This window comes from Oncorhynchus clarkii, chromosome 11 (genome assembly GCF_045791955.1).
Source record: "Oncorhynchus clarkii lewisi isolate Uvic-CL-2024 chromosome 11, UVic_Ocla_1.0, whole genome shotgun sequence".
NCBI lineage: Eukaryota > Metazoa > Chordata > Actinopteri > Salmoniformes > Salmonidae > Oncorhynchus > Oncorhynchus clarkii.
Genome location: NC_092157.1, coordinates 27,817,609 through 27,845,062, shown reverse-complemented (window position 1 = coordinate 27,845,062; position 27,454 = coordinate 27,817,609). Strand labels below are relative to the sequence as shown.

Here is a 27,454-nt window from a genome sequence, read left to right as displayed (position 1 = left end):
TAGTGACATGGGTACTGGAGATATAGTCATTTTGTAAAGAGGTTTGGGTGTCAGTCAGTCCAACATTAACTTGTGTTGTGACTCTCAATTCTTGAACAGACCATGATCTCTTGTCTTAAAAGCTGTGTCTCTATATCCTAGATGAACAGTTAGAACTGGAGGACAGTAAGTGGGAGGACATCCACGTCACCACGGGAGCCCTGAAGATGTTCTTCAGAGAGCTGCCTGAACCACTCTTCACCTACGACTCCTTCAACGACTTTATCAACGCCATCAGTGAGTAGTAACACACTTAACTACACTGTAGCGCACTTTACTATGTTGTCTAACCCTGTACTTTACTGTGTTGTATAACCCTGCACTTTACTGTGTTGTATAACCCTGTACTTTACTGTGTTGTATAACCCTGCACTTTACTGTGTTGTATAACCCTGTACTTTACTGTGTTGTATAACCCTGCACTTTACTGTGTTGTATAACCCTGTACTTTACTGTGTTGTATAACCCTGCACTTTACTGTGTTGTATAACCCTGTACTTTACTGTGTTGTATAACCCTGCACTTTACTGTGTTGTATAACCCTGTACTTTACTGTGTTGTACAACCCTGCACTTTACTGTGTTGTATAACCCTGCACTTTACTGTGTTGTATAACCCTGCACTTTACTGTGTTGTATAACCCTGCACTTTACTGTGTTGTATAACCCTGTACTTTACTGTGTTGTATAACCCTGCACTTTACTGTGTTGTATAACCCTGCACTTTACTGTGTTGTATAACCCTGCACTTTACTGTGTTGTATAACCCTGTACTTTACTGTGTTGTATAACCCTGCACTTTACTATGTTGTATAACCCTGTACTTTACTGTGTGCTTGTCCTACTGAGCCACTGTTTCTAATAGTTACATTAAGGTTTGATGGTTCACCTAAAGACAATGTCCATTAAGATGTTGACTTCACGCTCAATTTACCACTTGGTTTAAGTGATTCCAAATATTTGCTGTTTGAAATGTGTCCACAAGACGGCGCCCTTATCATTTGAATTCACCCTATTCAATTAGGATAATGTAAATCAGGGTTCAAAGACGGTAAAAAAACACCAGCAAATCAGCTCCAAGTGATTTTAATTTTGGAAAGGATACCCACGCACAATTAAGCAACAAGGCACAAGAGGCAGTGCTGTATCATGAGTACAGTCACAAGTAAACAGCATTGTTTTATTTACCTGTGACTGTCTGTATTCATGATACTTTATTGGTTTTACAAAACTGTTACCAACATATTCAAATAACAATGAATTAAACAGTTTCATTAGTTGTTAGTTGTTTTGGTCATGTTGCTACAGACATGTTGTCCGTTCTAAACAAAATGTTTGCTATGCAGGCTGGGTAACGTTATTGTCACTAGCCAACTTCAGCTAACTGAGTCACGCCAAACATTGAACCTGGAATGACAGCACACGAGCTGCATTTTAGTTTGTTTGAACTTTTTTTTCCTATTTGCATTTACTTGGATATGTCCAGGATAATGAAGATCACTCTCCTATGGTACAGAGATGGAAATTCCAAAGTGAAACATTGTTTCTGTGGTCGGACAGGGAGACAGCGAGGCTTATATTAACCCCTGCTGTACCAACCTAAATGTTAGGCTGGAAGCAAGGGGAAATCATTTGCGAGTTGAGATCAACACAAGAGATGATTCATACAGAAACATGGGCATGATATTATTATGGGATGCAGTGATAATTGTCAGATGGAACTGTAAGCAGGCCTAGTGTGCCTGTGATGGCCTTTACAACAGGACTAGGAACGCTGCTTGTCCAATCAGCATCCAGGGTCCAAACAACCAGTTTTATAATGGAGAGATACAGTACCAGTCAAAAGTTTGGACACACCTACTCATTCAAGGGTTTTGCTTTATTTTTGACTATTTTCTACATTATAGAATAATAGTGAAGACATCAAAACTATGAAATAACACATGGAATCATGTAGTAACCAACAAAGTGTTAAAAGTGTTAAGCAAATGAAAATATATTTTAAATTATTCAAAGTGGTCACCCTTTGCCTTGATAACAGCTTTGCACACTCTTGATATTCTGTTAACCAGGTACCCTGGAATGGTTTTCCAACAGTCTTAAAGGAGTTCCCACATATGCTGAGAACTTGTTGACTTTCCTTCACTCTGCAGTCCAACTCATCCCAAACCATCTCAATTGGGTGGAGGTCGGGTAATTGTAGAGGCCAGGTCATCTGATGCAGCACTCCATCACTCTCCTTCTTGGTCAAATAGCCCTTACACAGCCTGGAGGTGTGTTTTGGGTCATTGTCCTGTTGACAAACAAATGATAGTCCCACTAAGCGAAAACCAAAAGGGATGGCATATTGCTGCAGAATGCTGTGGTAGCCATGCTTGTTAAGTGTGCCTTGAATTCTAAATAAATCACTGACAGTGTCACCATTAATGCACCGTCACACCTCCTCCATGCTTCACGGTGGGAACCACACGAGGAGATCATCCGTTCACTTACGCTGCGTCTCACAACGACACGGCGGTTTGAACCAAATATCATCAAATTGGACTCAACAGACTAAAGGACAGATTTCCACCGGTCTAATGTCCATTGCTCATGTTTCTTGGCCCAAGCAAGTCTCTTCTTATTATTGGTGTCCTTTAGTAGTGGTTTCTTTGTAGCAATTCGACCATGAAGGCTTGATTCACGCAGTCTCCTCTGAACAGTTGATGTTGAGATGTGTCTGTTACTTTGAACTCTGTGAAGCATTTATTTGGGCTGCAATCTGAGGTGCAGTTAACTCTAATGAACTTATCCTCTGTAGCAGAGGTAACTCTGGATCTTCCTTTCCTGTGGCAGTCCTCATGAGAGCCAGTTTCATCATAGCGCTTAATGGTTTTTGCGACTGCACTTGAAGAAACGTTCAAAGTTCTTGAAATGTTCTGGATTGACTGACCTTCATGTCTTAAAGTAATGATAGACTGTTGTTTCTTTTTTCTTAATTGAGCTGTTCTTGCCATAATATAGACTTGGTGTTTTACCAAATAGGGCTATCTTTTTTATACCAACCCATACCTTGTCACACCATAACTGATTGTCACAAATGCATTAAGAAGGAAAGAAATTCCACACATTAACTTTTAACCAGACACACCTGTTAATTGAAATGCATTCCAGGTGAATACCTCATGAAGCTGCTTGAGAATGCCAAGAGTGTGCAAAGCTGTCAAGGCAAAAGGTGGCTACTTTGAAGACTCTCAAATATGAAATATATTTTGATTTGGTTTAATACATTTTTGGTTACTACATGATTTCTACAATGTAGAAAATAGTCCAAAATAAAGAAAAGCCCTGGAATGAGTAGGTGTGTCCAAACTTCTGACTGGTACTGCAATTGTGATCGTTTACAAATGTAAGCAAGGTTTAAAATGATTGTTTTAGTCAAATGTTATCCGTTTATGATTCTTGCAGTCAATTTGAAGTCTAACAATGATTTGTCATTTATGTTCTAGCCCCCTGACCATCCAGTCAAGAAAAAGTCTAGTTAATGATCCCTGATGTAAATGATGTGTTTTTCCTTATGCAGTGAAACTAATGGTGTCGTTTTACCTTTCTCTCTCTTCCAGAATGCTCGGATTACAAGCAGCGAGTAAACTTAATAAAAGACTTAATCAAGCAGTTGCCAAAACCGAATCACGACACAATGCAATGCCTCTTCAAACATCTCAGAAGGTAAAGCAAAAAGCATGCTACATTTTGGGCGAGGCTGCGATATTACCCAAAGTATTTTTAGCGCATTTTGCATGTGATGTTTTTCGAATACTAGCAGTAGCTTACATAATAGATGTAAAGTTCTGTCTCCAGCGTGTACCTGAACCCTTTGTTGACCAACCAACATATGTATTGTGTTTCCTAATTGATAGGCCTATCTCACCATAACGGATCAAAGGGCAGTTCGAGAACATGTCAGATGTGTTGGTCCATCTTTAGCCCAATGGCCTGGTTACTCCTTCTAGTCCGTCCCTGTATCTCACTCTGTCCTCTCCTTCCTGTCTCTCCAGGGTGATTGACCATGGAGAGGCCAACCGAATGACGACCCAGAGCGTAGCGATCGTCTTCGGCCCTACCCTGCTCAGACCTGAGACCGAGACCGGGAACATCGCTGTTCACATGGTATATCAGAACCAGATTGTTGAGCTCATCTTACTGGAGTATGAGAACATCTTCGGAAGGTAGAAAAGAAACACCTGATGAAGAGGATGGTCTGGTGACTGGTCGAACCCAACACTGCTTATTTTTGTGACTCAAACATTGCTGCTGTGGACCAAGCAATTTAAAGAAAGAAAAACAAAAATGTAATTATTGTTCATTTGATAAAAAGATTAATAAAGGAAGCTAGTGAACGACTTTGCACTTACCCTTTTGAGAGAGCTAAGTATGATGTAAATAAATACAGATTTCATTCACTTTGGTTACAATGCCTGCTGTGAGTAGCAGGGCGGATCCATTGCTTCAGGAGGAGGGTGTTGATTGGTTGGTTTGTTGGTTGGTGAGCTGGCCGGATCGTGTCGTCATTGCCGTGACAATGGACGGAGTGCAGTGTGAATGGCGTGGATGGATCTCCCTTGATGTGATGTGATCCAGTGGATTTGAGTATTCAGGGTATAACTGTTTTACACTGGATTCCTATGGCCAGCATTAAGAACAGACAACATACAACAAGAGCTTGGTGAATAAGACGTTCATTGTTTTGAACTGGAGTGGAACTGAAGAAGAGTATTATGGGATACATTCATGTGGCCCGCCGGAGTGACTTCCTCCTTTCTCTGATGACGTCGAGACACATCAGCCGGGCACAGCCCACTCCAGATCATTCAAACAGCAACAACTACCCACTGAATGAATGGCTGGGTGGTCTCTCCCTCAATGTCAAATCAATGGAAGCCCATATCCTGCTACTACCATGTGTTATAGCAAAGACTAAGCTTGGTTGTGTGTATTAAGACTACTCTCATTGCTTTGTGTTGGAAAAAATATTACGCTTAACCTCTGAACTGTATATTCTCAGTTTTGTGGAACATTGACCATGTTGTGGTGACCATATTACTGCCACACCTGCAGTCATGAGTCATGACCACAGTAAAATTCCACGTGACAATTGAGTCACAGTAATCTCCTTTTGTGCACTCTGGACATGCTTTGGTAGTACCCAACTTGCTAACTACCATCTGGTCCTAATGGCCTGGTACTCTGGGCTCTATTGTCCCTCTAACCACTCTGACCTTAATGCAAATTACATTTAAATATCACATCAAACACTTATCATCAAAACAGCAGGCCTATACAGTGTAAAACTCACCTCACTGTGATGATCAATTTGAAGAAAGAAGTTCAACAGCCGGTTGAAACATTGTAGAACATGGTTGGTTTGGATGTTGTTTCAAAGCTTAACACAACGAAATGGCCACCGCTTTCAAAGGTAATGATTCATTCTAAACCTCCATATGCATATTAGAGCTTATGCATATTCTAATGAGCCCAAGCCCCCCAAAATTAGCTGAATAAAAATGATGATTCTGCTGTTATACAATTCATAGCCTACCACATATTACCATGGCAGAAAAACATAAAACAAAAGTGATTTAAGATGTATTTGGTACATAATTGGTCTAGCCTTTTGAGTGTGGACTGTACTATTATGTATACTAAATAGGACTGGTTACCTAATGCTAAGCTCCCAACATGTATATCCATGAGTCTGGGAGAGAACGTGTTGGTTCATTGATTGGGCAGGGCGGTTTAGCCTACAATTATTGATTTTGTATTTGATTTTGAATAGCCTAGTAATAGGGATTTTTTTTAAACAAATATTTCATAATTCATTGGGTGACACATTACCTTTAGCTATACAGAATATCTCACCACCATGCATTTCCATCTCCTCTCTCTTCTTTATTAATTTCTCGAGCGCGCAGACAGTTTAGGGAAATATGTTTCGTTGCGATGTTCCCGAACAGATTTCACTTGGTTTACCAAATCACTAGGTAGTTGTAGGAACAAGGTTGGAGACCCAATGCCATACAGTGTTTGGGCGGAATGTCACCTATCGGGCAGCGAGAGCATGCTCCTCAAACAGTGGTTGATGCGTGTAGAGGAATAAGTGTTTTTATTTGTTTCTCAGCTGCTCATATTAAGCACAATTCCGCTATAAAAACCGAAGTAGCCTACAAAACGGACCGTCGGGAAAGCGCGCTGCCTCCGCTGTTCAAGTGCGTACAGATGATGACATGTCTTTTTTCCCCCTGTTCCTGTTCCTGCCCATTTAATAATGGGCCATTCTAAATCGGAACTAATTTGACATATTGGTCAAGACAAGATTAAACTGAGAAATAGTCTGATGGGTGAAAATATAAGCACTTGATGGGAGAACAGCTGTGCAGTCTGAGGCAAGGAACAGAGCAAGCTTTTCTCCAATCATCAATCATCAATTAGTCGCGTCATGCAGCCCATACATGTTTTGATTTCTAAGTCATTCTAAGGTTTGTATCATTCACAGTTAAATTTGCCAAATAACTCTAAATCTAGCATATAGGACCAGTTTCAAATGATCACTTTTATGCTCAACATAGACATTTCATATGCGCACTCGCGCCGTAATGTGAAATATATTCATTCTATTTTATTCAGCTAAGTTCAATTATACTCTTCTTACTATACAATCAAATAAAATAATAGCATGGGACTTATAACCATATATTGTCAGCTAATTGGACAAGCCTACAGCCTATGTCATAGAGCATAGCCAGATAACTAAAATATATTTTCTACATATATTTCTTTAGACTTGACTAAATTAAATAATGAATTTGTGATGGTGTATATTAAATGTATCTATTAGGCTTTTTTTAAGTGTCGATGTTCCAAAGGCATGCATTAGCCAGCGGCTTGTAGGCTGGAGGCCTGGAGATGCTAATTGAGTTGTATGTTAATTACCGGTCAATTACCATGAGACGGGGCAGTCTTTTGCTTGATAATAACCGGCTGACAAAATTTCATGACCGCCACAGCCCCTACCTCTGACTTCTATGATGTTATTGTATGTGCAGCATAAAGCCCCAGTGTCATGGATGAATACAGAATCAGTATTAAATATGGGGTCCCTTGGAGGGGACCCCTGGATCAACTGGATGGGACATTACTCATATGTATTGCTTATATTTCCCCTACTTTTATAATGACAAAATAATTCACCATAAAATTCATTCTCGGGAAATGAACTGGCAGATCTACCCTTTGACCTCAGTGAAATCATCAACAGTGGTCAGTATATCACATGACTGGCTTTGGGAAACATCCAAACAAACCTGTGTTTGTTGGGCTTAAACAGTAAATAAACTGCTTTATGTTATGATGAACAATAAGCTGAAGACTCGTTGTGTCCCAAATGGCATCCTATTCCCTATGTAGTGCACTACTTTTGCCCGGGTCCCAAATGGATCTGATCAGATCAAATGTAGTGCATTATAGAGGGAATAGGGAACCATTTAGGGTGTAGCCTAAGATCTTCCCTAATGTGTACAGATGTGTGACATTGTGAAGTCTAATGTGCTTGGTATGGTAGGCCTCTGCTAGTGACAGGCCTTCATATTTGTAAAGTGGACATGTAAGTAAAAGTGTTGAGTGGCGATTCTCTCCCTTTCTCCCTCTCTTCCTTTCTTCTCTTGTGTCATGGAGTTACTGCAAACAGGATAAGAGAGATGAGGATGCCAGGGAATAGCAGTCACCCCTAGCATTACTTTTTCAGATACATTTTTGCATCCCAAATGGCACTCTATTCCCTATTTAGGCCTGCTTTATAATCCCTCTGCTTACCTAAGCTAATATGAACTGGACTGGGACTAGAGAGAAAATTATACTGGAAAAATAGTATTACATTAAATTAAAATTGATTGCATTTGAAGGTAGAACGCAAAAAAAGTCTCTGAATATTATGTACAGCAACCTACATTAAAAAATGGTCATTGTTCAAAGTCCCTTATAGTAATTCAAGTATGTATGCTTTGATGGTGAGTGGTTGGTTCAAGTGAAATAGTGCCACATGATTTTGTAAATCTGAATTGTCCACAAGAATACATACAGTATTGATCCTTACAAAAGAGGAAGTGGTTTTGAAAGTGTATCTGGATTTTGGCGCATGGTCAGTTGCACATTTTGAATGTACTTTTCAGACCAACTACTGTTTGTGACATTGTTATGTCTAATAAAAAAAAACAACTAAATGGGACAGACTCAACAGTGTAACTTTTTCACTTTCTGTTAAGGGTGGCAAAGGATAACAGTAGTAACTCACTACTGTACAGTCATATACGTAACAAGTATGTCTGATTCTCTGCCTTCTTGGGACACGTCTCCCTCCTAAGAGATTTTCCTTACCTCAATGGGATCGACCTGTATAAAGGCTAAATAAATCCATTGCATGTAAACTGGGCCAGAACTGGACTAATAAACACAATATGCCCGACGAACGTTTGAAAGCAGCAGGTGGACCTTCTATATCGGCTCTGACCAGAACATCAGTCGATAAAGAAACATGTGAGTCTGCTTTCTAGGCGTCTCAATTAGCATCCCAATCAACAGCAGCTAATTGTCTCTATGCTACAGTGAACATCTCATTGACAGCTAATGGGACTTCACACAATTATAATTTAACCATGACTCATGAATCACACATTTAATAACCATTATGTCTGAGTCCCAAATGAGACTCTGTTCCCTATGTAGTGCGCTACTTCTGACCAAACCCCATAGAGCTCTGGTCCAAAGTAATATACAGAATAGGGTCTCATTTGGGGATACAGGCTGTCTTTTCCAAAGATTTTCTGCTGGAGGCCTGTAATGACAACACACAGTTAGTGCTAAGTGATCATTTTATTTAGTTGCAGTAGTCTATGCCCCTGGATTTTTGCAACTGCAGTCATTGTCAATAAATATAATTCTCACATGGGCATTCCTAGTATCTAGGTGGGCGAGGGCAGTGTGGAGTGCAATTGTGGTTGCGCAGTCTTTGGATCTGTTGGAGCGGTATGCAAATTGGAGTGGGTCTAGGGTTTCTGGGATGATGGAGTTGTGTGCCATAACCAGCCTTTCAAAGCACTTCATGATTACAGATGTGAGTGCTACAGGGCATTAGTCATTGTGGCAGGTAGCTTTAGAGTTCTTGGGAACAGGAATGATGGTGGTCAGCTTGAGACACGTAGGGATTACAGACTGGGACAAGGAGAGTTTGAAAAGGACTGTGAATATACCTACCAGCATGTTCTGCGCATGCTCTGAGAACACGTCCCGGAAATCCATCTGACCCTGCAGCCTTACGAGTGTTGACCTGATTAAAAACCTTACACAAGTCGGACTCAGAGGGCGAGATCACCCAGTCCCCTTGGTCAGTGGAGGCCCTCATGCACGACTCTGTGTAGTTTTTGTCCTAGCGTGCATTAAAATGTATTGAGATCGTCTGGTAGAGAGACATCGTTGGACAGATATACGGCTGGGTCTTGTAGTGTACTCCTCTTGACCAGGGCCCATAGGGAATCGGGTGCTATTACCTCAGGCTAACTAGCGCTGGTAATTCCAATATGTATGGAAAACATAACATAGATTATGGGTGTAGGACAATAACTTAAAGGTACTATCATTAAACGAGTTGCATTTCAATAATTGTCTGAGAGGAAAATGAACAGTTCACAGAGATTAATTGGGCAATCTTTTCTCACAGCAGTCTGCCCCTTTCTTTCTCAACCATCTCTCCATCTCCTCCATTTTGTTTTTCCTTCCCAGCCCCACAGTCTATCTTTATGCGCCTCATCAATGTGTCAGTGTGTTTAATTTCCCCAGATCCCTGTGTGTAGTACCTAACTCCAGCCTTCTCAGGGGCTACCACAGTAGCCCAGGTCTGGATGATGACATTATTTTACTATAGGCCTACCAGATACTGACATAGGCCTATCAGACAATGTCATAGCCCTACCAGGAACTACACTGCCTGCCTGCTGAGGGTAAATATATGTATATCTGGAGATCTAGTATTATTTGTCAGGGGGTACTGATACAGACTGCCTTGTATTTATTGCCTATTTAATAGACTTAATATTACTACTGAAAGGAGAGAGAGAGAAACATCTATGTCACGAGCCCCCACTATGGTACTTACAGCATTCTGCAATTACCTTATGTAAATCCTGGCCTGCTATTTAAAATGCATTGAATTTCCATAGAAAATGATCCACCACTGCCGCTTGAACCTCGTTAATAACGGTGACAAGCCAGATGACATTTGGAATACTTACAAGCTTACATAGCATTGCAAACACTTCCTTCGGCACCTCGCTTTCTAATTCTCTCTCCCGCTTCCACACTCTGTGACCACACATTTACAAAAAGGATCACTTTGAATGAAGTACTCCGGCAAATTAGTTATTTCTTTAAGTGAATGGGTTTTCCTGCAAAAGACCGACTAGGAAGTGTTCAATCTTTGATCATGCGGCGAGCTTGAAGTGGAGTGCACTGGCTCTCGCAAACATCAATGAAATAGGTTTAAATTCCACCTTCTCTTAGCTCATAGACTATTCGCTCGTAGACTGCACTATTGTCAAGGGCAGATTGGACCGGCAGTGAATTCCTGCATGAACTAAATCACTGTGTGGAGCTGACCATTGAATATGGATCATACAACATCCAAAGGTGTATATTATAGACAAAAAATGTTACTCAGTTACATCACAGTAATTGATGGATCTTGGCCTAGGAAAAGGTTTGACAGGTTATTTTGATGCACAAATCAAATCAAATGTTATTAGTCACATGCGCCGAATACAACCTTATAGTGAAATACTTACTTACGAGCGAGCCCCTAACCAACAATGCAGTTAAAAAAAAAATACAGATAAGAAATAAAAGTAAGAAGTAATTAAAGAGCAGCAGTAAAATAACAATAACGAGACAATGTACAGGGGGGTACCGATACAGAGTCAATGTGCGGGGGCACCGGTTAGTTGAGGTAATATGTACATGTAGGTAGAGTTATTAAGGTGACTATGCATAGATGATAACAACAGAGAGTAGCAGCAGTGTAAAAGAGGGGGGGCAATGCAAATAGTCTGGGTAGCCATTTGATTAGGTGTTCAGGAGTCTTATGGCTTGGGGGTAGAAGCTGTTTAGAAGCCTCTTGGATCTAGACCTGGTGCTCCGGTACCGCTTGCTGTGCGGAAGCAGAGAGAACAGTCTATGACTAGGGTGGCTGGGGTCTTTAACAATTTGTAGGGCCTTCCTCAGGAAGCTTGGCCCCAGTGATGTACTGGGCCATTCACACTACTCTCTGTAGTGCCTTGCGGTCGGAGGCCGAGCAGTTGCCATACCAGGCGGTGATGCAACCAGTACCTTTTGAGGATCTGAGGACCCATGCCAAATCTTTTCAGTCTCAGTCACGACTTTCTTGGTGTGCTTGGACCATGTTAGTTTGTTGGTGATGTGGACACCATGGAACTTGAAGCTCCCAACCTGCTCCACTACAGCCCCATCGAAGATAATAGGGGCGTGCTCTGTCCTCTTTTTCCTGTAGTCCACAATCATCTCCTTTGTCTTGATCATGTTGAGGGAGACGTTGTTGTCCTGGCACCACATGGCTAGGTCTCTGACCTCCTCCCTATAGGCAGTCTTGTCGTTGTCGGTGATCAGGCCGTGTCTTCGGCAAACTTAATGATGGTGTTGGAGTCGTGCCTGGCCGTGCAGTCATGAGTGAACAGGGAGTACAGAAGGGGACTGTGCACGCATCCCTGAGGGGCCCCTGTGTTGAGGATCAGTGTGGCGGGTGTGTTGTTACCTACCCTTACCACCTGGGGGTGGCCCGTCAGGAAGTCCAAGATCCAGTTGTAGAGGGAGATGTTTAGTCCCAGGGTGCTTAGCTTATTGATTAGCTTTGAGGGCACTATGGTGTTGAACGCTGAGCTGTAGTCAATGAATAGCATTCTCACATAGATGTTTATTTTGTCCAGGTGGGAAAGGGCAGTGTGGAGTGCAATAGAGATTGCATCATCTGTGGATTTGTATGCAAATTGCAGTGGGTCTAGGGTTTCTGGGACAATGGAGTTGATATGAGCCATGAGCAGCCTTTCAAAGCACTTCATGGCTTCAGTCGTGAGTGCTATGGGTCGGTAGTCATTTAGGCAGGTTACCTTAGTGTTCTTGGGCACAAGTACTATGGTGGTCTGCTTAAAACATGTTGGTATTATAGACTCAGACAGGGTGAGGGCGAAAATGTCAGTGAAGACATTTGCCAGTTGGTCAGCGCATTTTCACAGTACACGTCATGGTAATCCGTCTGGCCTTGCGGCCTTGTGAATGTTGACCTGTTTAAAGGTCTTACTCACATCGGCTGCGGAGAGCGTGATCACACAGTCGTCCAGAACAGCTGATGCGCTCATGCATGTTTCAGTGTTATTTGCCTCGATGCAAGCATAGAAGTGGTTTAGCTCGTCTGGTAGGCTTGTGTCACTGGGCAGCTCTCGTCTGTGCTTCCCTTTTTTTAGCCTGTAATAGTTTGCAGGCCCTGCCACATCCGACGAGTGTCAGAGCCGGTGTAGTTTGAGTCGATCTTAATCCTGTATTGACACTTTGCTTGTTTGATGGTTCGTCAGAGGGCATAGCGGGATTTCTTATAAGCTTCCGGGGTAGAGTCCCACTCCTTGAAAGCTCCAGCTCTAGCCTTTAGCTCAGTGTATTTGTTGCCTGTAATCCATAGCTTCTGGTTAGGGTATGTACGTACGGTCACTGTGGGGACGACATCATCGATGCACTTATTGATGAAGCCAATGACTGATGTTGGTGTACTCCTCAATTCCATCGGAGGAATCACGGAACAATACTACACACAATGACACACTGCCTATCAACACAGAGAGAACGTGTGAGAACACGTGTCCTCTTATTTATCTACAGTACCCTGGACAAATGGTGCCTCCTGTTCCTTTGCAGTTGATTACACCTGTTCTGGACTTATGCAGTCAGAGTGAGCTGGTGATGTAGATACCATCAGTAATGTTATTGGAGTCCAACAGAAGGTAAATTATATAATTTCACCCATCTTTCTCTCCCCCTCCAATCACCAGGCATGGCTAATGTTAGAGATGGATGCATGGGGGCCAGTGGCACATCGCTCCTCGTAACTGTCAACGAACCTGCTCCTCTGGTGTGAAATACAGCCCTCTGTTTGCTGTTATATATTGGTCTGTTAAAGCAGTTCATTTGTCAAATAAAATGTCCTCTGACTTGGTATGCAAGTGGTGTTTTTATGCTCTTGTCAAACAAATGTCATGGAATTTGGACGGTTGACATGTTTGAGGCATGCCATCTGTCATTCCTCAAATTCTTCATTTTTTGGGGGTATAAATCAAACAGAATAATTCCTCATTGAAAAAGATCCAGGGAACAGGAGGGATGAAGCCAATCTTTTCCTGAGCACAGAGATTAATTATGCTAATTAATGCCTATCCATCGCCATTTGAAAAAACATAAATACTAGCTGAGAAAATGTGGGTAGAAATGCAGTAGGTAACGTCCACACTGACTGACTCAAGCAGCCCAGAAAAGCCTCTCCCAACCCCCCTGCTCCTGTCCTGACACTAGCAGCCCAGAAAAGCCTCTCCCAACCCCCCTGCTCCTGTCCTGACACTAGCAGCCCAGAAAAGCCTCTCCCAACCCCCCTGCTCCTGTCCTGACACTAGCAGCCCACCTGCATAAAGAAAAGACTAAAACACTGAGGTGACATCAATGATTCATGGCTCATAATGGACAGCCCCATACCTCATCCCCTACAGGCCCTGTGAGAGGGAGATCAGGGGCTGTTCTGGAACCACACAGGACCTGATAGAAAAACACCAGCAGCATATGGCGCATTTCACTTCAAACACTCACCCTGGGACTCTGTGTTGCATCCAAAATGGCACCCTATTCCCTACATAGTGCTCTACTTTTGACCTGGCGCCATAGGACTCTGGTCAAAAGAAGCGCAATATGTAGGGAATAGGGTGCCACAGCCTTGGCTTGTAGCCTTCCACACTGTGGTCTGCTAGTCATGAATTATAGAAATGAGCTAATTGTTTTCTCATTTGGAAATTCAGGGGCCTGGCCCTCAATTCTCCACCCGTTTTTTAATAGCCTCTGTGCAGTGGTTGGTACATGATTCAATAGGACCTACCAATACGTCATTCTGACATTTTTTCCAAATCAGAGGTGGTCCACTTTTTATCAAAAGCGGACCTCAGATCATGAATGAACACATACAGGTAACTGCCAAAATAAAGTAAACTCCTACATAAAGTGTCTTAATAGGGTGTTGGGCTACTAAGAGCCACCAGAACAGCTTCAATGCACCTTGGCATAGATTCTAAAGTGTCTGGAACTCAATTGGAGGGATGCGACACCATTCTTCCACAAGAAATTCCATCATTTGGTGTTTTGTTGATTGTGGTAGAAAACACTGTCTCAGGTGCCACTCCAGAATATCCCATAAGTGTTCAATTGGGTTGAGATCTGGGGACTGAGAGAGAGAGAGACACACACACACACACACACACACACACACACACACACACACACACACACACACACACACACACACACTTTAAACCCCCTATGCTCCTTTGAGACCACTCTTTCAAAGTCACTGAGATCTCTTCTTCTAGCCATGGTAGCCAAATAATGTGCAGCTGGGCATATTTAAACACTATATATACACAAGTATGTGGACAAGCCTTCAAATGAGTGGATTCAGCTATTCAGTTGCTGACAGGTGTATAAATCGAGCACACAACCATGCAATCTCCATAGACAAACATTGGCAGTAGAATGACCTTACTGAAGAGCTCAGTGACTTTCAACATGGCACCATCATAGGATGCCACCTTTCCAACAAGTCAGTTCATCAAAATGATGCACTGCTAGAGCTGCCCCGGTCAACTGTAAGTGCTGTTACTGTGAAGTGGAAACGTCTAGGAGCAACAACGGCTCAGCCCCGAAGTGGTAGGCCACACAAGCTCACAGAATGGGACGACCGAGTGCTGAAGCATGTAGTGTGTAAAAATTGTCCGTCCTCGGTTGCAACATTCACTACCGAGTTCCAAAAATTAATTCTCTGGAGTGATGAATCACTCTTCACCATCTGGCAGTCTGACGGACAAATTTGGCTTTGGCGGATGCCAGGAGAACGCTACATGTCCCAATGTATAGTGCCAAATGTAAAGTTTTGTGGAGGAGGAATAATGGTCTGGGGCTGTTTCATGGTTCGGCCTAGGCCCCTTAGTTTGGGAAATCTTAATGTTACAGCATACAATGACATTCTAGACGATTCGTTGCTGCCAACTTTGTGGCAACAGTTTGGGGAAGGCCCTTTCCTGTTTCAGCATGACAATGCCCCTGTGCACAAAGCGAGGTTCATACAGGAATGGTTTGTCGAGATCGGTGTGGAAGGTGTCCACATACTTTTGATCATTAAGTGCATATGGCCCTAAGCATGATGGGATGCTTGCTTAGCGAGTACCACTTCCTCCCATTTCGGCCCATATCTGGCTGGAACACGTGATCGCCGTTAGCTAATGAGGCGACGTGAGCGGGACACTTAAGTCTGTGGAGTACGTTTCACACATTCCCAGGAACAGAGAAGAAGCCATCTGACATTAGAGGTAGCATGTTAGCACAAATGTGATCTGACAATTCCCGCAGAGTTTGTGTGTGTGAAGGAGAACAAGGTGTTCTGATTAATTTGGGAGATGGAGGAGATGGCTGTTTTACAACCTCTCATTAATGTTCTCCTATAGAATCTAGTACAGTAGCTTGCACATACACATGCGCGTGCACGCACACACACACTAGCAAAACCTGTTAGCATGAATTCCCCTGATGGAGTCCCTGGCTCTGGTGAGTTAGATACTAATTAGGCCATCTTGATGAGCGTTTTGAACATGCTGTTTAGGAGAAACCTATTTAATAATTAATAGTGTGTCTGTGTGTGTTAGCTAGCCAGGAACCTCAAATAAACCCAAAACAAACCTGAGTAGTTCAACTATCTTGTAATACTTCAACAATCACTGCACCTGGTACTCGACTTCAATCTCTCCTGCCCTCTATGCCGCTCCTTGATTCAGAAACAAGACAATATTGATTCCAGAAAAATGCAGAAGCACTCTCTCTCAATTCCCTGGGCTTGTATCCTGCCATCCTCGCTCTCCCTCTCTATTCTCTCTCTTTTGGCCTCCCCTCCCTCTCTTGGCCTCCCCTCCCTCTCTCTATCTTTTGGCCTCCCCTCCCTCTCTCTCTCTTTTGGCCTCCCCTCCCTCTCTCTTCCCTCTCTCTCTTTTGGCCTCCCCTCCCTCTCTCTCTCAGCCACAGGTAAGCTATTCTCTTTTGTGGCCACATGCGCTGCTTGCCAACTCTCTCATAAGCTCATTGCGTTTAGCCTCCGTTGTCGTCTTAATTCATTAGCTCACACATTTTTTTTACGGACATATATAAATTGCGTTTACATCACTGCCAGGGAACTACGCAGGCAAAGTGGGTCGATCATATATTATGTTGATCCTCCTTGGCTCCAGTTAAACCTATACATTACATTTGAGTTTGTCGCAACGCAGCGCAGCCCTGGCAGAGCCTGGTATAAGAGGTATAATTCTTCTTTGTTGTGCTGTCATGAGTCTAATCTCTCCACAGGGACACCAGCTCTGCTGTCACTGGCTGGCTGCAGGGTGGATGGAGAGATGGAGAGATCTGTAATGAAGGGGTAGTATGAGGAATGCGGGGAACGAGGGATGAGTAATCGAGGGATATGAGAGCTAGAGTACCCACACATTGTTCTCTACTTCTTTCAGAGAGACGGAGAGACTTCCACTAAATTTAGGCCTTACACTACGTGCTTTTAGAATCTGCCACCACCGTCACAATGACATCGCCCAGTTTTTATATCCACTCGGAATCCGACATTCTGCATCCCACCCCCTTCTTCCTCCTCATCCTGAATGGAATGTTTCTAAACTGAAAGCCCCACAAACCTTAAGATGGCTACTAATAAGGAAAGGCCATGAAATCGCTGGACTGAGTCAGTATGCCGTCACTCCGTTTCTTTGTTACTGTACAACCAGGGATGTTGCTTTGGACATGAAAAGATAAAATACAACCATTTCATTCTCGCTCAATATGGTGTAGGTTTATCTGTGATTGATAAAGAACTTTATTGGTCACAACAACTTCTTCCTAAAACCCTACCAGAGAACCAACTACCTTTTAGCATCGGTCCTCCTCCCTGCAATGTCTTAACCTCACCACTAGGGGACAGTGAAGAACACATTTTAGCCATCATCTCCAGTCAGATGCAGATGCTTCTTTCTCAATACCTGCCTCGGGCTGTGCTGTTGTTTATTCTCCTCGGATTACTTTCCTCAAACCTCCGTCCTCCTCCGCAACTGAGACAGAGCCTGCGACCCAAATTGCACCCGATTCCATACATAGTGCACTATGTTTGACCTGAGCCCAAGGAGTGCACTAAATATGGAATAGGGTGCCATTTGAGACACCACCAGAAAGAGATGGCAGCAGTGCTCTCCAGCTAAATCCTTTCTGGTGTAGCCATGTGGGTACACAACACACCCCCTCACTGCGGTTTGGTTCAGTTCTTCTAGCTCTCCATGTAAGTCAGCCATATTGATGCCAGGCGATTCATGTGATGCCAGGCCCTGATTATTGAAGGCAGGAGGAAGAGGAGGGGGGTTTGGTCCCAGGGTGGAGGCGGTGTACATGGGGAGGTTTGTTAGTGAAGTCCCTCTGGCTGTCTCTGAGGTGGAGCCTCAGCCTGCGGTAATTGATTTGTCAATCTGGGACCATCTGGTGTGTCACAGAGAGGGAGATGAGGCTCAATCTGCTCTCCTGACAGAGAGAGGGACACCGGGCCACTCTGAAAGAGCAGGGGTAGGACAAATAATAGGCACATACACACACCCGCACACACACCATTTTGCTTTTAATGCCCACCATCAGAGTTGCTATTGGTGAATCTATGCCCTGTGAAGGGATGCCCTGTGCTTTGAGATCCCCCTCTACATGCCCATGCTGGTATTGTGACCATTGTTAACAACAAGCAGCCGAATTGTCCGCCAACTCCTATCAGCCCTCTGTAGTGCGCATCACTGCACGCTCCCTGTGGCTGTGACATGGCTGGGAGGGTGACATATGGTGGGACAGGGCATGGAAGGGTATCGGAGAGAGCACCCAAACGGAAACAAACAAATGCCTTAACCCCACTACAGGCCCCTGGGAGTCTGGGGTTAGAGCTGGTCATGTGGACTCTGTGACAGGGACAGGCCCCACGTGGCCTAATGATTAGGGTTAGCTTGAGGGGACAGAGTGATATACATTGAGTGTACAAAACGTGAAAGACACATTCCTAAATTTTAGTTGCACGCCCCCTTTTGCCCTCAGAAAAGCCTCGATTCGTCGGGGGAAGGACTCTACAAGCTGTCAAAAGCATTCCACAGGTATACTGGCCCATGTTGACTCCAATGCTTCCCACAGTTGTGTGAAGTTGGCTGTATGTCCTTTGGGTGGTGGGCCGTGCTTGATACACAGGATAAATCCTTTAACCTGTCTCCTTCTTTTCCTCTACACTGATTTGAAATGGATTTAACAAGTGACTTCAATAAGGGATCATAGCTTTTACCTGGATTCACCTGGTCTGTCATGGAAAGAGCATTTGTCCTTATTGTTTTGTTCACTTAGTGCCTTGCAAAAGTATTCAGACCCGTTGGTTTTTCTTCACATTTCATTTTGTTGCAAAGTGGTATTAAAATAGATTTAATAGAAAAAAAGTAAATAAAATGCACAAAATACACAAAATAAAAATGTGTAAGATTAATTTAAAAAATCTAATCAGATCAAAAGTTATATGGACTCTGTGTGAAATAATAGGGGTTGATATGATTTTTAAATGACTAACCCTTCCTCTGTCCCCCCTACATACAACATCTGTAAGGTCCCTCAGTCAAGTATTGAGTTTCAAGAACAGATTCAACTACAGGAATGCTATTTTTGGCCTACATGCAAAGCCTTATGTTTGGGGCAAATCCAATACAACACATCCTCCTTATTTTTAAGCATGATAGTGGCTGTATCATGGTATGTGTATGCTTGACACTGGGGAGTTTTTCAGGATACAAATTAACAGGATAGGGCTAAGCACAGGCTCACACAAGGTCAAATCTACACTGGCTGCTTACCAAGAAGACACTGAATGTTCTTAAATTGCCAAGTTACAGCTTTTTAATTTTAATTTTATTTTTACATTTCACCTTTATTCAACCAATTAGGCCAGTTGAGAACAAGTTCTCATTTAGAACTGCGTCCTGGCCAAGATGAAGCAAAGCAGTGCAACCAAAAACAACAACACAGGGTTACACATAAACAAACCTACAGTCAATAACACAATAGAAAAGTAAAATAGAGAAACATCTATTTACAGTGTGTGCAGATGCAGGGAGGTAAGGCAATAAATAGGCCATAGACATAAAATAAATTCAACTTAGCATTAATACTGGAGTGATAGATGTGCAGATGATGATGTGCAAGTGGAGATACTGGGGTGCAAAAGAGCAAGAGGGTAAGTAATAATATGGGGATGAGGTAGTTGGGTGGGCTATTTACAGATTGGCTGATACAAGGTACAGTGATCGGTAAGCTGCTCTGACAGCTGATGCTTAAAGTTAGAGAGGGACATACAGTGGGGAGAACAAGTATTTGATACACTGCCGATTTTGCAGGTTTTCATACTTACAAAGCATGTAGAGGTCTGTCATTTGGTCACTTTTATCATAGGTACACTTCAACTGTGAGGGACGGAATCTAAAACAAAAATCCAGAAAATCACATTGTATGATTTTTAAGTAATTAATTAGCATTTTATTGGATGACATAAGTATTTGATACATCAGAAAAGCAGAACTTAATATTTGGTACAGAAACCTTTGTTTGCAATTACAGAGATCATACGTTTCCTGTAGTTCTTGACCAGGTTTGCACACACTGCAGCAGGGATTTTGGCCCACTCCTCCATACAGACCTTCAGGTTTCGGGGCTGTCGCTGGGCAATATGGACTTTCAGCTCCCTCCAAAGATTTTCAGTCTGGAGACTGGCTAGGCCACTCCAGGACCTTGAGATGCTTCTTACAGAGCCACTCCTTAGTTGCCCTGGCTGTGTGTTTCGGGTCGTTGTCATGCTGGAAGACCCAGCCACGACCCATCTTCAATGCTCTTACTGAGGGAAGGAGGCTATTGGCCAAGATCTCGAGATACATGGCCCCATCCATCCTCCTCTCAATACGGTGCAGTCTTCCTGTCGCCTTTGCAGAAAAGCATCCCCAAAAGAATGATGTTTCCACTTCCATGCTTCACGGTTGGGATGGTGTTCTTGGGGTTGTACTCATCCTTCTTCTTCCTCCAAACACAGCGAGTGGAGTTTAGACCAAAAAGCTCTATTTTTGTCTCCTCAGACCACATGACCTTCTCCCATTCCTCCTCTGGATGATCCAGATGGTCATTGGCAAACTTCGGAGGGGCCTGGACATGCGCTGGCTTGAGCAGGGGGACCTTGTGTGCGCTGCAGGATTTTAATCCATGACGGTTACTAATGGTTTTCTTTGAGACTGTGGTCCCAGCTCTCTTCAGGTCATTGACCAGGTCCTGCCGTGTAGTTCTGGGCTGATCCCTCACCTTCCTCATGATCATTGATGCCCCACGAAGTGAGATCTTGCATGGAGCCCAGGGTGATTGACCGTCATCTTGACCTTCTTCCATTTTCTAATAATTGCGCCAACAGTTGTTGCCTTCTCACCAAGCTGCTTGCCTATTGTCCTGAAGCCCAGCCTTGTGCAGGTCTACAATTGAACCCTGATGTCCTTACACAGCTCTCTGCTCTTGGCCATTGTGGAGAGGTTGGAGTCTGTTTGATTGAATGTGTGGACAGGTGTCTTTTATACAGGTAATGAGTTCAAACAGGTGCAGTTAATACAGGTAATGAGTGGAGAACTAACCGGTCTGTGAGAGCCGGAATTCTTACTGGTTGGTAGGTGATCAAATACTTATGTCATGCAATAAAATGCAAATTAATTACTTACAAATCATGCAATGTGATTTTCTGTATTTTTGTTTTAGATTCAGTCTCTCACAGTTGAAGTGTACCTATGATAAAAATGACAGACCTCTACATGCTTTGTAAGTAGGAAAACCTACAAAATCGGCAGTGTATCAAATACTTGTTCTCCCCACTGTATAAGACTCCAGCTTCAGTGATTTTTGCAATTCGTTCCAGTCATTGGCGGCAGAGAACTGGAAGGAAAGGCGTTGTTGGCTTTGGGGATGACCAGTGAAATATACCTGCTCGAGCGTGAGCTACGGGTTGGAGTTGCTATGGTGACCAGTGAGCTGAGATAAGGTGGGGCTTTACCTAGCAAAGACTTATAGATGACCTGGAGTCAGTGGGTTTGGCGACGAATATGTAGCGAGGGCCAGCAAACAAGAGCATACAGGTCGCAGTGGTGGGTAGTATATGGGGCTTTGGTGACAAAACGGATGGCACTATGATCGACTACATTATATTTGCTGAGTAGAGTGTTGGAGGATATTTTGAAAATTACATTGCCGAAGTCAAGGAATGGCAGGATAGTCAGTTTTACGAGGGTATGTTTGGCAGCATGAGTGAAGAAGGATTTGTTGCGAAATAGGAAGCATATTCTAGATATAATTTTGGATCGGAGATGCTTAATGTGAGTCTGGAAGGAGAGTTTCCAGTCTAACCAGACACCTAGGCATTTGTAGTTGTCCACATATTCTAGATAAGAACTGTGCAGAGTAGTGATGCTAGTCGGGCGGGCGGGTGCGGGCAGCAATTGGGTGAAAAGAGCATGCACTTAGTTTGACTAGCACTTAAAAGCAGTTGGAGGCCACGGAAGGAGTGTTGTATGGCGTTTAAGCTCATTTGGAGGTTTGTTAGCACTGTGTCCAAAGAAGGGCCAGATGTATATAGAATGGTGTTGTTGTGTCTTTACTATCATTAAACTGAAGACTTATAGTTTTTATCAAAGATTCTCTGTAATTAGTATTACGCAAATAAACTGATTTAATCATGTAACTGTAATTAACTAGGAAGTCGGGGCACCAAGGAAAATATTCAGATTAGAAAGTTATAATTTCCCAATCTGATCAATTAGTCTTCGAATTAATGAATTATTTATTTCACCTCACGTTAGTCTCATTCCAAACGTTGTAAACTGTTGGTTATCTGCACAAACCCAGTCTTCACTATGAGTCATCCATACATCAATTGTCTTAAATAATTTATTTATTAACTAACTAAACAATCACAGAAGTGCACACACAAACAAACACACAAACAAACAAAGTAAATATGGTTACAAGAAATGATAGGGAAATGTGCCCTAGTCGGCTAAACCGGCATGGCGGCTTGTTAGACAAAAGGGAAGTGGGGGTCGACTAAGAAGTACCTACAGAGTTAATAATTATAACATTTGAAATGCTAATCCTTTACACATGAACGCTCACTCATTCGGGAACAATTGCAATCAATATATATATTTACGCTCAGTGTGTCGTCTTGATTGCTGTTGAAAAGTTTGTTTCTTTTGTAGAATTGTCCGTCTCTCTCTCTCTGTCGTGGTTATAGTGAATAGTTCAGAGTGACATTCATTCATGTTGTTGTAGAATGGATGTTTTGGCGGTTGTCGTTCTTCGCGTTCAATGATACCGAATTCCTAGCTGCAGACTAGTAATCAATATCAAAGACTTGTTCTTATTCTGTCGGTATCAATAGTCTAAGAGTTTAACCACGTGGTATGGTTAAAAGATTCAGCAATGGTCTGAAACTTTGTCCTCCTGTGATTGAGAGAAACATGGTCTACTTGAGGAATTCTCAAGATTGGGGTTTTATTCGGAATTGCAGAAAAGGGGCTGTCCCAGGATGCCTGACCCTAACTGGGCTCATGGGCAGTCCTCTGATTTAGTTCAACTCAAAAGGGAATTCGAGTTTCCTTCATTAAACAGTCCAAAATCACATTACACAATTTTACAAACAGTATCATACTCACTCATTAATCTTATACAACAATTAGATGTAAACCTCATATCTGAGGCTATTATATAAACAGCGTTATGGTAATGTGGCCGCACCGTCTCCCATGAGATTCCCCAAGTTGTAACAAATGGACCAGTTCGTAGCTGGATTCTTCACCGACCTTTTATACCTTCTCCGGAACGTAAACGTTGTTCGGACATCAAGTTCTGTTTTTTTATTTTATTTTTATTTATCCGTTATTTTACCAGGTACACCAGGTCATAGTTGAAGTGTACCTATGATGAAAATTACAGGCCTCTCTCATCTTTTTAAGTGGGAGAACTTGCACAATTGGTGGCTGACTAAATACTTTTTGGCCCCACTGTGAGTTGACTGAGAACACCTCTGTGAGGTGGAAGAAATTCCTTTGTTCTCTATGAAACTTCACTCTATCTCTATACTGTGTGGCCATGAGGCAGGGTCTTCCCTAGGAATTTACAACCTCACTCTGACCACAGCAGTATGGTTGTAGAAGCAGAGAGCGGGGAATGGTGCTCGCTGTACCCAAAGAGGGCAACGTCATGACAGTGTCGTCTGCGTAGAGGTGGATCAGAGAATCACCAGCAGCAAGAGCGACATCATTGATATATACATAGAAAAGAGTCGGCCCAAGAATTGAACCCTGTGGCACCCCCATTTGACACACTGAACTCTATCTGAGAAGTAGTTGGTGAACCAGGCGAGGCAGTCATTTGAGAAGCCAAGGCTGTTGAGTCTGCCGATAAGAATGCGTTTATTGACAGAGTCGAAAACCTTGGCCAAGTGGAAAGCATGGCCAGCCATAGAAAAATGCTTATTGAAATTATTGATTAGCATAGATTTATCGGTGGTGACAGTGTTTCCTATCCATGTAGTGGGCAGCTGGGAGGAGGCTCTCTCTTTCTCCATGGACTTTACAGTTTCCCAAAACATTTTGGAATTAGTGCTACAGAAAGCACATTTCTGTTTGAAAAATCTAGCCTTAGCTTTCCTAACTGACTGAGTATATTGGTTCCTGACTTCCCTGAAAGTTGCATATCATGGGGTCTATTTGATGCTAATGCAGAACGCCACAGGATGTTTTTGTGCTGGTCAAGGGCAGTCAAGTCTGGGGTGAACCAAGGGCTATATCTGTTCTTTGTTCTACATTTTTTGAACGGGGCATGCACATTTAAGATGGTGAGGGAAGCACTTTTGAAGAGCAACCAGGCATCCTCTACTGACGGGATGAGGTCAATATCCTTCCAGGATACCCGGGCCAGGTCGATTAGAAAGGCCTCCTCGCTGAAGTGTTTTAGGGAGTGCTTGATAGTGATGATGGGTGGTCGTTTGACCGCAGACCAAATCAAATCAAATCAAATTTATTTCTATAGCCCTTTGTACATCAGCTGATATCTCAAAGTGCTGTACAGAAACCCAGCCTAAAACCCCAAACAGCAAGCAATGCAGGTGGCACGGTGGCTAGGAAAAAGTCCCTAGAAAGGACCCATTACACACGCAGGCAATGAGGCAATGATCGCTGAGATCCTGGTTGAAGACAGCAGGGGTGTATTTGGAGTGCAAGTTGGTCAGGATGATATCTAAGAGGGTGCCCATAGTTACAGATTTAGGGTTGTACCTGGTAGACTCCTTAATAATTTGTGTGAGATTGAGGGCATCTAGCTTAGATTGTAGAACGACTGGGGTGTTAAGCATGTCCCAGTTTAGGTCACCTAACAGTACAAACTCTGAAGATAGAAGGGGGGGGGGGGGCGATCAATTCACACATGGTGTCCAGGGCACAGCTGGGGGCTGAAGGGGGTCTATAACAAGCGGCAACGGTGAGAGACTTTTGCTGGAAAGTTGGATTTTTAAAAGTATAAGCTCGAATTGTTTGGGCACAGACCTGGATAGTATGTGGAGGGGGGAAACAGACGGGGGAGACGAAACCAGATCCCTGGCCTCCTCTGCCTTGCAACTCTGAGAGGACGACAGCGTGTAGCCACCTGCTGCATACATAGCACAGATTTGACCTCTCAGTGAGAGGAGAGAGAGAGAGAGAGAGAGAGAGAGAGAGAGAGAGAGAGAGAGGCATTAGAACTCGTGTTTGTGACTCAGCACACAATCATCATTACAAAAATCTTGACATCTCATCTCTGAAAAAATTCTAATCATAACTCAAAAGACAGAGAGAGGGAACAGATAAAGGAACAGAGATGTATGGCTCGTTCGTACCTGTTGTCTCCACGTGGTCGATGCACGTGGTGACAAAGTTGGGCACTGACGTGTTCTCCCTCTGACACAGGCTGCTCAGACTGCAGCCAAACACCTGGTCTGAGAAACAACACGGAGAGACGTTAACTTACAATGTTTCGTTACCAAGGGGTTTATCACTGCGTTTAGCTTCCTCTAGTTGAGGACAGCAGTAGGTCCATTCTCGTGAACCCATAACCAAATCTCCATCCACACCTTTAATGTATCCCTTGTCCTTGACGGCCTGGTAGGTGGGTCGGCGGGTCAGGAATTTCTTCAGCTTCACTCTAGTCTTTTTCTGGTCAGTGGAGTCCATACTTATAGACGTCTTCATCGCTGAAACCACATGGAAGGAAAAATGTCTAAACAGGTACCAAGAGGGCATTTGGTGACAATACCTTCTAAGATCACTAAAAAAGAGAGAGTAGCAGCGGTCATCAAAGGAGGCTGGAGGCTCTACAGTGAAATAATACAAAAATCACTAACCAAAACAACAATAGGCAAGGCATATTGACATTATGGAGAGGCATGTGTAGCCCTGTCTTGCCATGATCCCCAACACCTTGACAGACCTTGAAGAAATGTAGAAAGAATAATAGGCAAAAGTTTCACAATCCAGTTGTGGAAATCTCTTAGAGACTGAACCAAGAACACTCACAGCTGTAATTGCTGTCAAATGTGTTTCTAACATGTAAGTACTCAGAGAGCTGAAAACTTATGCAACGGCTATATTTTATAAAAATAAAAAGAGAGAAACACTGGGACAGCTTCAGACCATTCTGTTATTTCACATGTAATCCCATGACCACACACACACACGCACACACACACGCACACACACACACACGCACACACATGCACACGCACACACACACGTCTACAACCTTCTCATAAGGTGAAACCACAGAGACTGGCCTTACTCCCAGACACAACAACAGATAGCTCATATCCAGCCATGCCTCTCTGCTCTATCAGCAAGAAGAGTGGGAGGAAGACTGAAACTCCAGATAATGTACAAAACAACAGGTGCTGCTTTAGTGCATGGTTGACATGCTTTGATAAATGTAGAAATTCTTTCATATCTAACTGGATGGTGGTGTGCTTAACGGAGGAGAGAGAGAGCGAGGTAGAAAGAGAGCGCTAGAGAGAGTGAGGTAGAGAGAGAGAGCAAGACAGGCAGGCCTCAGTAGCAGCAAGGTGGACCTCTGAATTATGTAGATTGAGGAACCCCCCTTTCCTCCCTCTCACGGAAGAGTTGAGACAAAGGCCAAGGTCAGAGTTCATATGTCCGAGGCGTGATTACAAAGGGAGCGTTCAGAGCGAGAGGAGAGAGCATGACCAGAGAGGAAGAGGTGAAGCTAGAGGGTTTACTCTGCCCAAAATCTGTCCACGAAAATAAGACCAAGAAGTGAGGAATTTTTGTATGGAGGTCAATGAGAGTGTGTCAAATTTAGTCAACAAAAATGTGAATTGCTGCGTCGCTACATGGGACTTATTTGATCAAATATAAGTTTTGTAATGGTTATGAAGGCAATGATATAAGTGGGTGCATGTGGCATTTCGGAAACTTTATATCAAAGTTGTGCCTGTTGTTCATACACGTATCTGCCCTCTCATTGGCTAGAAAGGTAACACCTGAAATCACAACCTCTCTCCTGCCTTCCATTTTTAAGGACATTTTGAGCGGTCACGCGACCACCAGGAGGAGGGGGAAGAAAAGGTGGAGGATAGGAAGAAGGAGAGAGAGATGTTCCCGGTCAGGCTCTAAGGGAAGAATTGAAGTTTGAAACCCGCCTGGAAACATACTACAGAAATACATATAGTGTGTGCAATACTCCTATAATGTGAAGAATGGATTAGTTTGGCTCGGGTCAGGGTTGGTGTTCCTCAGGGTTTTGTTGTGTCACCACTGGAGGTCTCTGTGGTGCTGTCTGTCCAGAAAGGTGTTACAGTAAATAGTCTGTTGCTCTTTTTAAAAACTACAAAGAACTTCTTCTACATTGCGTCAAAACGA

The 27,454-nt window shown here is 43.2% G+C and overlaps 1 protein-coding gene across 7 annotated transcripts in view; it reads left to right on the top strand.

Moving 5' to 3' along the window:
- The window catches only part of LOC139420425 (rho GTPase-activating protein 12-like), a 100,806-nt gene extending 92,510 nt beyond the window's left edge, over positions 1 to 8,296 (top strand). For all 7 annotated transcript variants that reach the window (XM_071170542.1, XM_071170540.1, XM_071170541.1 and 4 more), the window contains 3 exons: positions 142 to 276; positions 3,641 to 3,746; positions 4,076 to 8,296. In XM_071170542.1, the coding sequence (XP_071026643.1) occupies positions 142 to 276; positions 3,641 to 3,746; positions 4,076 to 4,250 (416 nt within the window). In that variant the 3' untranslated portion in view covers positions 4,251 to 8,296. The remainder of the gene's footprint in view (positions 1 to 141; positions 277 to 3,640; positions 3,747 to 4,075) is intronic.
- Positions 8,297 to 27,454: the final 19,158 nt, after the last annotated feature.